Source organism: Gymnoscopelus braueri (assembly GCF_963280865.1).
Source record: "Gymnoscopelus braueri genome assembly, chromosome: 17".
NCBI lineage: Eukaryota > Metazoa > Chordata > Actinopteri > Myctophiformes > Myctophidae > Gymnoscopelus > Gymnoscopelus braueri.
This window is the reverse complement of record NC_137617.1, coordinates 17305485-17317654: the sequence shown is the minus strand read 5'-3', so window position 1 is coordinate 17317654 and position 12170 is coordinate 17305485. Positions and strand designations below refer to the sequence as shown.

At 40.1% G+C, this 12170-nt stretch overlaps 1 protein-coding gene across 1 annotated transcript; it reads left to right on the top strand.

Annotated features, from left to right (window-relative positions):
- The first annotated feature begins 239 nt into the window (after positions 1–239).
- LOC308104208 (H-2 class II histocompatibility antigen, E-S beta chain-like) lies at positions 240–12065 on the top strand. Its single transcript, XM_080454562.1, has 9 exons — positions 240–340; positions 404–487; positions 992–1240; positions 2533–2805; positions 5239–5458; positions 6108–6175; positions 7371–7484; positions 7642–7698; positions 9599–12065. The coding sequence occupies exons 2-8, from the start codon at positions 421–423 to the stop codon at positions 7677–7679; spliced, it is 1029 nt and encodes a 342-aa protein (XP_080310688.1). The 5' UTR covers positions 240–340; positions 404–420; the 3' UTR covers positions 7680–7698; positions 9599–12065.
- Positions 12066–12170: the final 105 nt, after the last annotated feature.

The window sequence follows — 12170 nt, the reverse complement described above, 5'->3', positions numbered from 1 at the left end:
ATATTCATTTTACATTTCTACACTTTTACACTGAATGTATCTGTTAAAACTGACCTACAGTATGTGCATGATGTTAGACATAAGGTGCATAAGGTACCTAATGTACATAAGGAGACATAAAGTACAGTATATACATGAGGAGACATAAGGTACGGTATGTACATAAGGTTCATAAGGTGCATAAGCAGCAGCTATATACTGTTATGTGCAATAATCCAGACTGTCGTCTTGCTGGAAACAGATGATGTAACATCATATCTTTAATCTGATTGGCTGATTATTCTAAACTACAGAACGAGTCCTCCTTCATTCTCTTTCAGACTCCAGAACTTCTCTTTCAGTAAACATCTGTTTATTCTGATCTGTTTATTCTCATCTGTTTATTCTCATCTATTAAATTCAGTTCAGTTTTGATCAGTGATGATGAAGATTACAGCCACCCTCCTCATCCTCTCTTCTGTACTTCATGTCAAAGCAATCCCAGGAAGTAAGTACATTATATTTAGGTTATTATATAATATATACATTTATATCTACTGTTATTATATAAAACAAAATATGAACAATGCACAATACAAACAAATTACACACACACACACACACACACACACACACACACACACACACACACACACACACACACACACACACACACACACACACTCCTTTTACTACCTGTATATACAGTATTGGATCTTGAATGTTGGTCCAAATACATAAACATTTAAACAGATGTTAGGAACTGTTGTTGTGACATCATGAAATAAATCATTCCGTATTAATTACCTTCATAATAAAGATAAATAAATACATTAAAACATTTGAATCCGTTTCAGTATGAATAAAACGTTTGACAGGAAGCTACTTTTAATATCCAACCTTTCACTTCATATAAGAACCAAACATGATTGTTTAACATGATAATTATGTGTTATTGTCACTGTGAAGAAGTTTGTTGTTGAATTTAATGTCATCTTTGTTTTATTTCCAGTGTTCCATGAGATGATTGGAGTCCTTGGCTGTTCAGACACAGACTCATATAAAGAGTACATGCATGCACTGGATGGTGAAGTGACGGTGTACGTAGACTTCAACAAAGGGAAGGCGGTGGAGCCTCAGCCTCCGTTTGTAGATCATATCACCACCCCAGGAGCTTATGAAGGAGCTTTGAGTGATCAGGGCCAATGCAAAACCGAGCTGGACACCCTTCGCACTGCCTTAAAGAAACCACCAGTGAAAGGTACATGAATACTATTAACACAATAGTTATTAACTCATTTCCTGCCAATCGCGCATAAATGCGTTCTAGTAAATAGCGCACTTGTCCGCCAAGATCGCATTAATGCGATCTATTGATTAATTGTGGTTTAATAGACGATCGCGCTGTTTTATTTACATTCCAAGATCAGTTTAGCTTTCCACTCACCCGGAAGAAAAATCAGCGACTTCCGTTTCCGGTTTCCGGTTTTGGCTTGAAAAATTCAAATTTTAGGCTAAAATAGGGCAAAACACGTTATTTCACACGGTATAAAAAACGAACGGAGAGCTCCGGTTCTATTTTCTTTAGTCTAGATGACGAACAGTTATCGTCGTTGTGTATACCAACGATCTGAAACACGATCAAAGCTAAGCTAAGCTATTTCCGCCTAGCGGAAGAGGGGCGGAAATACGTCGTCAGCGACCCGGATATGACGTTTGCAGTCTGATTGGGAGGGGGGGAGCGAGAGAATGCAGACGTAGAGAGAAAACTTAACTCTTTGAGTGCTTCTCTATTTGTCGTGTGTGTTTATAAACACAGCCAGACAAACGATCAACAAAAGAGAAACAATTCTGTGACCGGTTGAAAAGGGTTATAAAACGTAATTCGCTGGCACAGGGGTGAGTACATTATGAATAAACTCTGGCAGTTAACTAAATGGTTGAATGTATTTAACATGAATGAAAATGTTTAAAAATGTATATTAAGCATTTATGGTTTTTATGGTGAAATATTTTCTATATAATATAATAGATAATATGATTATACAACAGTTACCATCAAAATAAAACATATCAAAATATATTCATATTGTGAGGCATTTCTCTCTCAAAATAACAACCTTTATGTGAGTGTTATCTCTGTTATCCTGGAAATACATGATGGGGTCAGACAGACAGACAGACAGACAGACAGACAGACAGACAGAGAGACAGAGAGACAACTGGACACATAGAGAAACAAAACTTAACTGGTAGCTCAATCTCATTGTATTTAAGATATTCAATATACATTCAAAACATTTTAATGCCAGATTTCACATTCCTGAACCTATTTTAGACATTATGTAGTGACATATTTGGCCAATAGGGGGCAGTTAGCCTAACCTGACTCCACCAGCTGGAAGAAGCTTGCTTCACACACACACATTTGTTTTGTGAACTCAATACCGTCCCCATCTGGTGGAGTCAGATTACAGTTAGCCTAGTGTTGATATTATACAGATGATAATAAAACTGAACATATTAATGACATTTTTAATTGTCTATTTCCAGATGGATATATGTACTATATGGCTGTCCGCTGTGTGTTTAACTCCAGTGAGCTGAAGGACATACAGTTCATACAGACAGATAATTTCGATGGGGATGAGATCACCAGGTGGGACAGTAGAGTAGATCAGTGGGTTGGAAACACTGAGTATGGTGTGAAGGAGGCAGAGCGCTTCAATAAAGATCTTAGACTACTGGCTAACATGAGAGGAGAACGAGAGAGACTCTGCAAATACAACATTGAGAACTACTACCCTGCTGTTCTGAACAAGAGAGGTGAGCTGATCTCAGAGCAGCACTCAACACTCATCACCTCATAAACTATAACATGACATCATAATAAATGATTCTATTCAGAGATGATTAATGGTGTTAATATTGATCTGATAATGATTATAAAACATTACTTAATCTGCTGAGAAACATTTCAGATCCTCTTAAACACTTAAAGGGATAGTTCACCCCCAAAATGACTTTTTTTCTATGGGTTAGTCACCCCATGGAGACTTGAATTCATGGATTTTTTTATTTTTTTTTGTCGAATTTTTAAACCAATAATTCGATGACCGGCAGCGGTTCCGGTAGGAGACACAAAGAGTCTCCTTTGTATCTCCTACCGGAACCGCTGCCTACCGGTCCGCTTGTCATCAAATTATTGTCTTAGGAATGAGACAAAAACAAAACAATATCCATGAATTCAAGTCCCCATAGGGTGACTAATCCATAGAAACAAATATTTTTTGGGGGTGAACTATCCCTTTAAGCCTGATTTATACTGTATCCTAACACGCTGTCACACAGTGGAAATAGCAGATCTACAAGCTCACAACATGTGGTGTCACCATCGTACTCCGAGTATAAATGAAACATATAGATCTATTTCTGAGTGTTTTCACCTACATATAATGACCTGCCTAAAATAGAGATACCAGGATTAACGTTTTTAAATGAACTTTAAAAAAGAACCATGTAGGCTAAAACATTTACTTCATTTCACCACCTGATTTTATATTTTAATTATTGTCTTTACTAGTTTGTTTTGTATGTTTTTAATCACTTTAGTAATATTTTACAGTTTCTACTCTAGTTCATTCAAACTATTTTCATAACATGATATAGCTTGGTTTATTGTTGTTTATATAAAGCACTGTGTAACTGTGTTATTTAATATGTTAAAATTATATTATATAAATGCATTCTACGTTGTAGAGAACTAGACTAGAATCTACAGTACTCTATAAGAAATGTTGTTCTCTGGTGTCATCTGGTGGTCAAACACTGACATTTGCAATGACAATGTATGCATTTATCAGATGTTTGTTTTGTTGATTTAAAAAAAGCTTTTGATTGGATCAATAGAGACTTGTTGGAATACAAGTTACTCTGCTCGGGTATCAACGGTACATTGTATAATGCCATCAAAGCTTTATACAAATCCCCAGTCGCTTGCCTGCAGTTAAACGACCTCAGAACCGGCTGGTTTCCCACGCCATTTGGTGTGAAGCAAGGGGATGTGCTCTCACCCACTCTGTTTGCTCTTTATGTAAATGATTTAGCTCTGGAAATCAAGGAGGCCAATTTGGGTCTATCAATTGAAAATATTAATTTGAGTATTCTTTTATATGCTGATGACATTGCTCTGATGGCTGAAAATGTGTCAAATTGTGTTGCACTGTGTCCTGTTTGTGCTGCAGCTGCTTATGCCGTGCTCGGACGGACGGACGGACACGCAAACACACACGGTCAAATGTAGAGCGGCTGGCACCGCTAAAAATCTATCTATCTATCTATCTATCTATCTATCTATCTATCTATCAGACACTCTTAATCCAGAGTGATTTACAGTAAGCAAGGAAAACACAAGGTAATACATCAAATGCATAGAAATAGTAATCTAGGATCATAGGTAAACCAATAACCTATCATCAGTCTAAACAGTATAATATCAAACAAAAAAATCATCTGTACATTAAAACTATCCAAACTATGGGATGCCAGGTCTACAAATGACCTGGCATCTGTCTACATAACATGCTATCTAAATGACCTTTTCAACCTTTGCATAAGCCTGCAAGGTCATCAAGGCTATGTCTAGTGCTACAGGCTGAGGTGGAGTCTGAAGAGGAGAGTCTTCAGATTACGTCGGAAGATTGGGAGTGAGTCTGCAATGGGGAATTTGTTCCACAGTTTGGGAGCCAGAAGGGAGAAGAGTCTAGGACGTGTGGGGCGTTGTCCAGGGTGTTTTAGAACAAGGGAGAAGAGTCTAGGATGTGTGGAGCGTTGTCCAGGGTGTTTTAGAGAAGGGAGAAGAGTCTAGGACGTGTGGAGCGTTGTCCAGGGTGTTTTAGAGAAGGTTCAGACAGCTTCCCTGTGTTAGCTGATCTGAGTGAACGGGAGGGGTTGTAGGGTTGGATCAGGTTTGAAGATATGGGGGTGTCATACCTTTGGTTGCTTTGTAGGCCAACATTAGAGTTTTGTACTCTGTGAGGGCAGCAACTGGGAGCCAATGGAGGGAGAGGAGAACGGGGGAGAGCCGAGAAACGTGAACATTTTGGCTGTTTGAAGACCAAGTGTGTTGCAGCTTTCTGGATCATTTGGATCTCGTTTGGATGATATACAATTATTAATGATAATGACATTTTCCTATGACTGGTATATAATACTACTACTACTACTACTAATAATAATAATAATAATCATCTTTTTTAGGAGTGGAGCCCAAAGTGAGACTGAAGTCAGAGACTCCCCCTCGTCGTGGTGAACACACTCACATGCTGAGGTGCAGCAGCTACGACTTCTATCCTAAAGTGATCCTGGTGACCTGGTGGAGAGGTCAAGAACCTTTGACCTCTGGTCTCTCCTCTACCGATGAGCTGTCTGATGGAGACTGGTACTACCAGTACCACTCCTACCTGGAGTACACACCCAGGTACACGCCTAACAGACACGACACCTATACATAGAAATACACACCTAACAGACACCTATATATAGAAATACACACCTAATAAGATACCTACAGTATACATATATTATTTAAAAATAAAACAAGTGTTACTCACTCGCTGAAAATGGCCCATTAATTGCTACACACGCACGCACGCACGCACCCACACACCCACACACACACACACACACACACACACACACACACAACCACGCAGCAAGCTTGCCGTCGTGCACGCATGACGAACGCACACAGAGACCCGCGACTCGAGCGAGCGTGCTACAATACAATACACACACAGGAATATGCTATAACGTGCGTATCTCGTTACTAAGTTTCTTCTGCCTCCTATTTTTTCTGCAATGGGGAGGGAATAGTAGAATACACAATAAACATTAGAGCGGAGGAGAGCCCAGCGGGGCATTCATACTCCTACACAAAAATAGTCAAACAAAATGTTAACAAAGATCAACGGATCAATGTGTCGAATCGCAGCGCGTTTCAGCGTGTAGATCGGCTACTACTACTGTGTGTGTGTGTGTGTGTGTGTGTGTGTGTGTGTGTGTGTGTGTGTGTGTGTGTGCGTGCGTGTGTGTGTGTGTGTGTGCGTGTGTGCGTGTGTGTATTACAGATCAGGAGAGAAGATCACATGCATGGTGGAACATCCCAGCCTGACCGCGCCTATCAAGATGGACTGGGGTCAGTTACTGTAATCTAGTGTAATCTACTGTAATGTGTTACACTACACTCTGTTTTAAGGGTTCAAGGATTATTCTCTTTTTGTACTTGAAGGTACATTTGTTTTGCAGAAAGGAAACACAGCAATCCAATTAAAGACAAAACACAATAATACAGACACCAAAAATAAAAATCAATACAAATACATTAAAACATCCTAAAAAGTAACCATTCATTCAGGTCATGACAGGAGCCTTACCTACTTAGAGCTTAAGTGTCTTGTCTAGATGAGGTACATCATTTTAGTTTACTAATGGCTGCAGATACAAAGACATTTAGAGAATTTATAGAATATATAGAATTTCTACCTCAGGTTTAGAAGCTGCTGGAGTGAAGGGGCTGAAAGTGACTGTAAAGTATGAGAACAGTCCTGAGAGATGGAAGTGGCCTTATATCAATGCTGCATTAATATCAATGGTAATGGTCTAGTGGTTAGAGTGTCTGCCCTAAGATTGGAGGGTTGGGGTTCAATCCCTGGGCATGTCATACCAAAGGCTATAAAGGTGGGCCTGTTACATAGGCCTGTTATAGCGCCACCAGGAGGCTGATTTGTGCAAAATATATATTTTATATTACTCCTACAGATTTTATGCAAACGTCATGCAAATCAGTACACAGTCTCTCTATAGTCATGTGATCAACACGGATCTGTCCAATTTTTCATATTCCATCCTCATTGGCTAAGGTTGGCCTCCAAAGTTTGCAGGATTGGTCCTTTTTGAACAAAATGCCTCAAATCATGAACACAGGATTTCCGTGAAATTTCACACGCACATTCCCACTAGGCTGAGGAAGAAATGGCACCCTTTTCACATTGGCCTGTTATAGCGCCACCAGCAGGTCTAATTTAGCAAAACATATTTATGGAACAAAATGCCTCAAATCATGAATGCAGTGTCCGATTGAAAGGTCTAAGAATAAATGGCACCCTTAACAGATATTTTCCTTTTATAACGCCACCAGGAGGCCACAATAACGTACCTGACCTGGCGGAGACCTGTGCTCCGAGGAGCCCTTTTTCTAGTTGTTTATTGTGTTTGGTTGTTGTAGCTTATTGTCAGATGACTCCATGTCAGAGTCTGTGAAGAACAAGGTGTTTTAATCTACTGTAATAATATATGATATGATATATGATATATGATATTTGTATTGTCAGATGACTCTATGTCAGAGTCAGTGAAGAACAAGGTGGCCATGGGAGCATCAGGTCTGGTTCTGGGTCTGGTCTTGTTCCTGTCTGGATTCATTTACTTCCAGTGGAAGAAACGAGGTGATTAGCATGTTTAATTAACATGTTTAATTACAACCCTAATGTTGTTGTGTTATTGTGTTGTGTGTACATTTATGCATTTTATGGAGATATACACACAATACAGTACATAGGATTTATTTGTGTGTTTTAACTGTCTCTCTTCTTCTTCTATCAGGTCGTATTCTGGTGCCGGCAACCGATGAGAATCTTTAGACTCCTCCCACACACCCAGGTTCACTTCCTCTTTCTTTTCACTAAACTTAGCCTTAAAGGAGAATACCGGACAAATTAAGTGTTGTCTTTGATGTCTCGTTACTCACCTATCGACGTGAAAAGTGGCGTTCTTTTTTTCCATAGATTCCCCTGTCGTCATTTTTTAAACCCCCTCCGTTGTCATAATGGGAGCGCGTGGGTTAGGGAGATTCGTCTATTATAACCAATGCAAAGTTGTTTTTTTCTCTACTGCTAGTCATTGTGGAGTCTCATGATAGTCAAACATGCGCTGAAATTTCCTGCTAGGCCACCGTTAATGGCGAACGACAACGTTAATGGCGAACGACAACAAGCAACACTGGTTGCTTGTTTCCAGAACCTGGCAACACGAGTTGCCAGGTTCTGGAAAGAAACAAGCATCCAGTGTTAAATCGTTCGCCATTAACGGTGGCCTACTACTTTGCATTGGTTATAATAGACGAATCTCCCTAACCCACGCGCTCCCATTATGACAACGGAGGGGGTTTAAAAAATGACGACAGGGGAATCTATGGAAAAAAAGAACGCCACTTTTCACGTCGATAGGTGAGTAACGAGACATCAAAGACAACACTTAATTTGTCCGGTATTCTCCTTTAACTTAACTTTACGAAAATAAAGCCTGAGAGGACGTTCAGGTAATTCAGTCAAGGAAGCTTTTGAAAGGAAGAGACGTGCTGGACGTCGGGGATGCGGCACAAACCTCGCACCGGAAGTTCTAGAAATACATTGCAGTGAATGGAGCCGGCTGGACAGAATCAGAATCAGAATCAGTTTTATTGTCACATCACAGGTTTACAAGGTAAAAAAGTGGGTGCAATTCTTTTTTGTACATCGTTCCCAGCTCATGAACAAACATTATATCTGAACGATTGAGACAGTACATCATTTTATTGAGGCATCTAAACAGCGGCAGGTATTGTTTCTGTCTCTGAGGTATTGTGAGATTTGGTTGCCAGACAGGACTTTGGCCGTTCAGAAACATACTTTGTGCTCTTTAGATACCTCTATAAAATGATACAGTTTACACATCGAAAAGCAACACAGCAGAAAACAACAGAAAAAAGTGTGATAAGTCTTCTTTTATTTTCTTGAGCAGAGTATTTTATAAAGGTCTCAATCGTTCAGAGTGTTTGTTCATAAGCTGTCCAGTCGGCTCTCATAGACTCCAATGTTATTTCACCGACTTCCGGTGTGAGTCTGCCACCCAGTGAGACCAATCTGCCGGCTGGAATTGCAGGATAGAGAAAATGACGTCTTCCTTTTAAAATACATTCCTTGGATTCAGTCAGGAAATGAAGTGCCTGTGATTCAGTTCAGTGAAGAGACGACACAATGCAGCCAAACTCTGAACCAATCAGTTGAACACAACATTTCAGTGAACTGTACCAATGATTCAGTACATTGAATACAACATTTCAGTGAACTGTACCAATGATTCAGTTCATTAAAAACACTGATCATTCCATCACAAGCAGGATCAAAGACAGAACCTTGTGGTCCAAAGGAGAGTGTTCTACCAACTGAGCTGCCCTTCCTACTAAGATACACTATTGACAAAGTATTGGTCAAATGTTTATTGAATGGACTGAGTTTGATGTTTACTGTAGATGCAGGGAGGGTGCTTGGAGGTTAGGTTTTTAATTAGTTTACTAATAACTTGTTCATGATCTATTAACTATTTCTAGCATAGTTTTAAATAATTAAATCATTAACCATTAACAAACATTTAACAAGTTATAAATAGCACATTAACTAATCATTTGGGAATGATTAATTTACTATTATAAGGGAAGGTTATTCTGAAGTGTTAACATGTTCACATGTTATAATAATAATAAATAAATTCTGATTCTTATTGGTTTATTGTCTTTTCACAGAACACCTGGGTGTGTTTTCAGAGAAGCAGAGAGTCATCGCTGCCCTCTGGTGGAGAGAGGAGGAAAATTGTGTGTCCATTCAGCTTTAAATACTCACAGCAGCACAATGATGACATCATCAACATTTTTCACAAATGTGTAAAAACGCTAATTTGCTAGCCAAAGCTAACAATAATTAGTGTGCGCCCAGGTCGACGTGGTTTTTAGGTTAGGGTTAAGGTTAGGTTTATAGACATAGTTTCTGAGGTTAAAGGTCAGGGTTTAGGGTTAAAGGGATACTCCACTTTCAAATAAAATAAACATTTAAAAAATATATTAAAAATAAATGAAAAAAGTAATGGAAAAATCACGGCCCCTCACGCATTAGAGTGTCCTACTAATGTGTGAGGGGGCCGTGATTTTGCCATAACTTCTTTCATTTTTTTTTAATATTTATTTTTAATGTTTATGTTTATAGACATTTTGTGTATGAGGTTAAAGGTCAGGGTTTAGGCGCCACCTGGGCGCCACACCAAAGGAAGAGGGAGTCCCAATTAGTGTGGGCGGTTCATCAGATTACTTTGTATAGTTTCTGTCGTCAGAAAACACAAACATACAGGGGCACGGTGGCGCCTGCAGTCGGTAGCGCTGTCGCCTCACAGCTAGAAGGTCCTGGGTTCGATTCCCGCCGGGGACGCTGCTGGCGCTGGGGGCGTGTCTTCTCCTCCGCGTCATCAGCGCCCATACCCTAGGTGGGGTTGTCGAAAGGACCTACTCTGTGTGGAGTTTGCATGTTCTCCCCATGTCTCCTAGGGTAGTTAATACCCTCACAAAAACATGTAGTAATCCTGGTCACTATACTGCCTCCCCCTGGTCAGCCGGGGCGCCTGATGGAGGGGAAGGGAACTGGTTGGAATAATGTGTTCCTTCCACGCGCTACGTCCTACCAGGGAAACTCCCCCCTGTCAGGTGACAAGATGGTCAGTTGGCTCTCATGCATTGAAGGAGGCATGAGCTCGGCCCTGGCCTCCCTAGGCTGGTGGGGGGAGTGTAGTGCCCAGGATCACTTAGCAAATTGGCACCGGGTGAAGAAAAAAGGGTTACAAAATCGAGGGATAAAACGTATAGTTTAAAAAAAAACACAAACATAATATTTCAGTTTATATTGAAACATTAAATAAATGATCACACAATAAGAGTTCTTCATAACATTAATATTAATATCCATCTGAATGGAAGTCAGTCAGCCATGTTTGTGAAAAAGGTTTTATTATTTTATAATTGACCATAAGTCATTTATTATGTAGTAATCTTTTATAATGTGTGATAATTAATGTGTTACGATCATTATGACATCACTGTTTCCCTGTGATGGGTGGACCTGAACCCTCTAGGGTGGTCTGAGGTGATGGGTGGACCTAGACCTTCTAGGGTGGTCTGAGGTGAGAATGGTGGACTGCCACAGTCTATGACAGTAATGGGAAACGCTGATGGCATGTGCATATAAATCATTACTTAATATAATGATTTATATGTAATCATTGTGGGGTTGTGGGATCGCTTTAGCGATCACACTAATGTTATCTTCACTATTTATTATTATTATTATTCCCCCCGTTTTTTGGGTCATTTCAATGGAGAAGTGCCATTTAGTGACGTCATAATGCAATTCTAGTGAATGGTAATGCCATTCTAGTGACGTCATTGTATTATGACCCTACTATAACACTACTAACACTATCAATACTCAGTACCAGCTCAACATTCTTAGCGATCCCACACTGTTTCTTCAGGAACAGTACTTTCTAGTTCATCTTACTATCTTACTAGACAAAAGCTCCGAAAGTTCATGCGGGATTCTCAAGCACAGGATCACTCCACATGCCTCCAAGACCCGCCACAGACTGTTGATCAGAGCTCTGGCTATGTTTTAGGCTCCTCACCCCACCTCGATCAGTGATCAGACTCTCGGCTTGATTGATTTTGCGATTTGCCTATCAGACCCTCAGCCTGATCTGGCAGGTTGCCATAGCAACCAGATACAGGAAGTCTGACCTCCTTATCACATGACCACGGTTGGGAGGTTGGGACTAGAGGTTAGGGCCGCAAAGCAAAGCGGGGAGGGAGGAGAGAGAGGAGAGGGGAGGAGCGAGAGGAGAGGCCAGAGGGGCCGGACTTCGCATGACGTGTGTGCAGAGTGACTATAGGCCAGTGCTGTCTGGACCAACCTCGGATCGGGCCTAGTATGTATTATCAGCAGGGGAGCAGATCTCATTACAACTTGGCAGTTGTTGATGATCAGGACACACTTTCTTGTAAATATATATTTTAAATTATATAATTTATTTCTATATATTTTATTGGAGGAACATGTCAGACATGTCCCCTCCTTCGCCCCTGATAATGAATGGTTTCAAGTTCAGATGTTAGATTTTGGCTTTAATTTGCTTGGTTTGAATGGAATGTCACAATATCAATAAAGGAATGAGAAAACATAATTGTGCCTCATGTTCTCTTAAATTTCACTGCAGGTGGGTTGCCAATTTCAGCCAATCAAGAGAGAGTGCCCATTCATCAGCTTCAATGTTATAGT

Coding starts and splice junctions, on each gene's coding strand:
- LOC308104208 (XM_080454562.1), top strand. CDS start 421: ATGATGAAGATTACAGCCACCCTCCTCATCCTCTCTTCTGTACTTCAT. Junction 5,459..6,107: donor TACCTGGAGTACACACCCAG/GTACACGCCTAA, acceptor TGTGTATTACAG/ATCAGGAGAGAAGATCACAT. Junction 6,176..7,370: donor GCCTATCAAGATGGACTGGG/GTCAGTTACTGT, acceptor TTGTATTGTCAG/ATGACTCTATGTCAGAGTCA.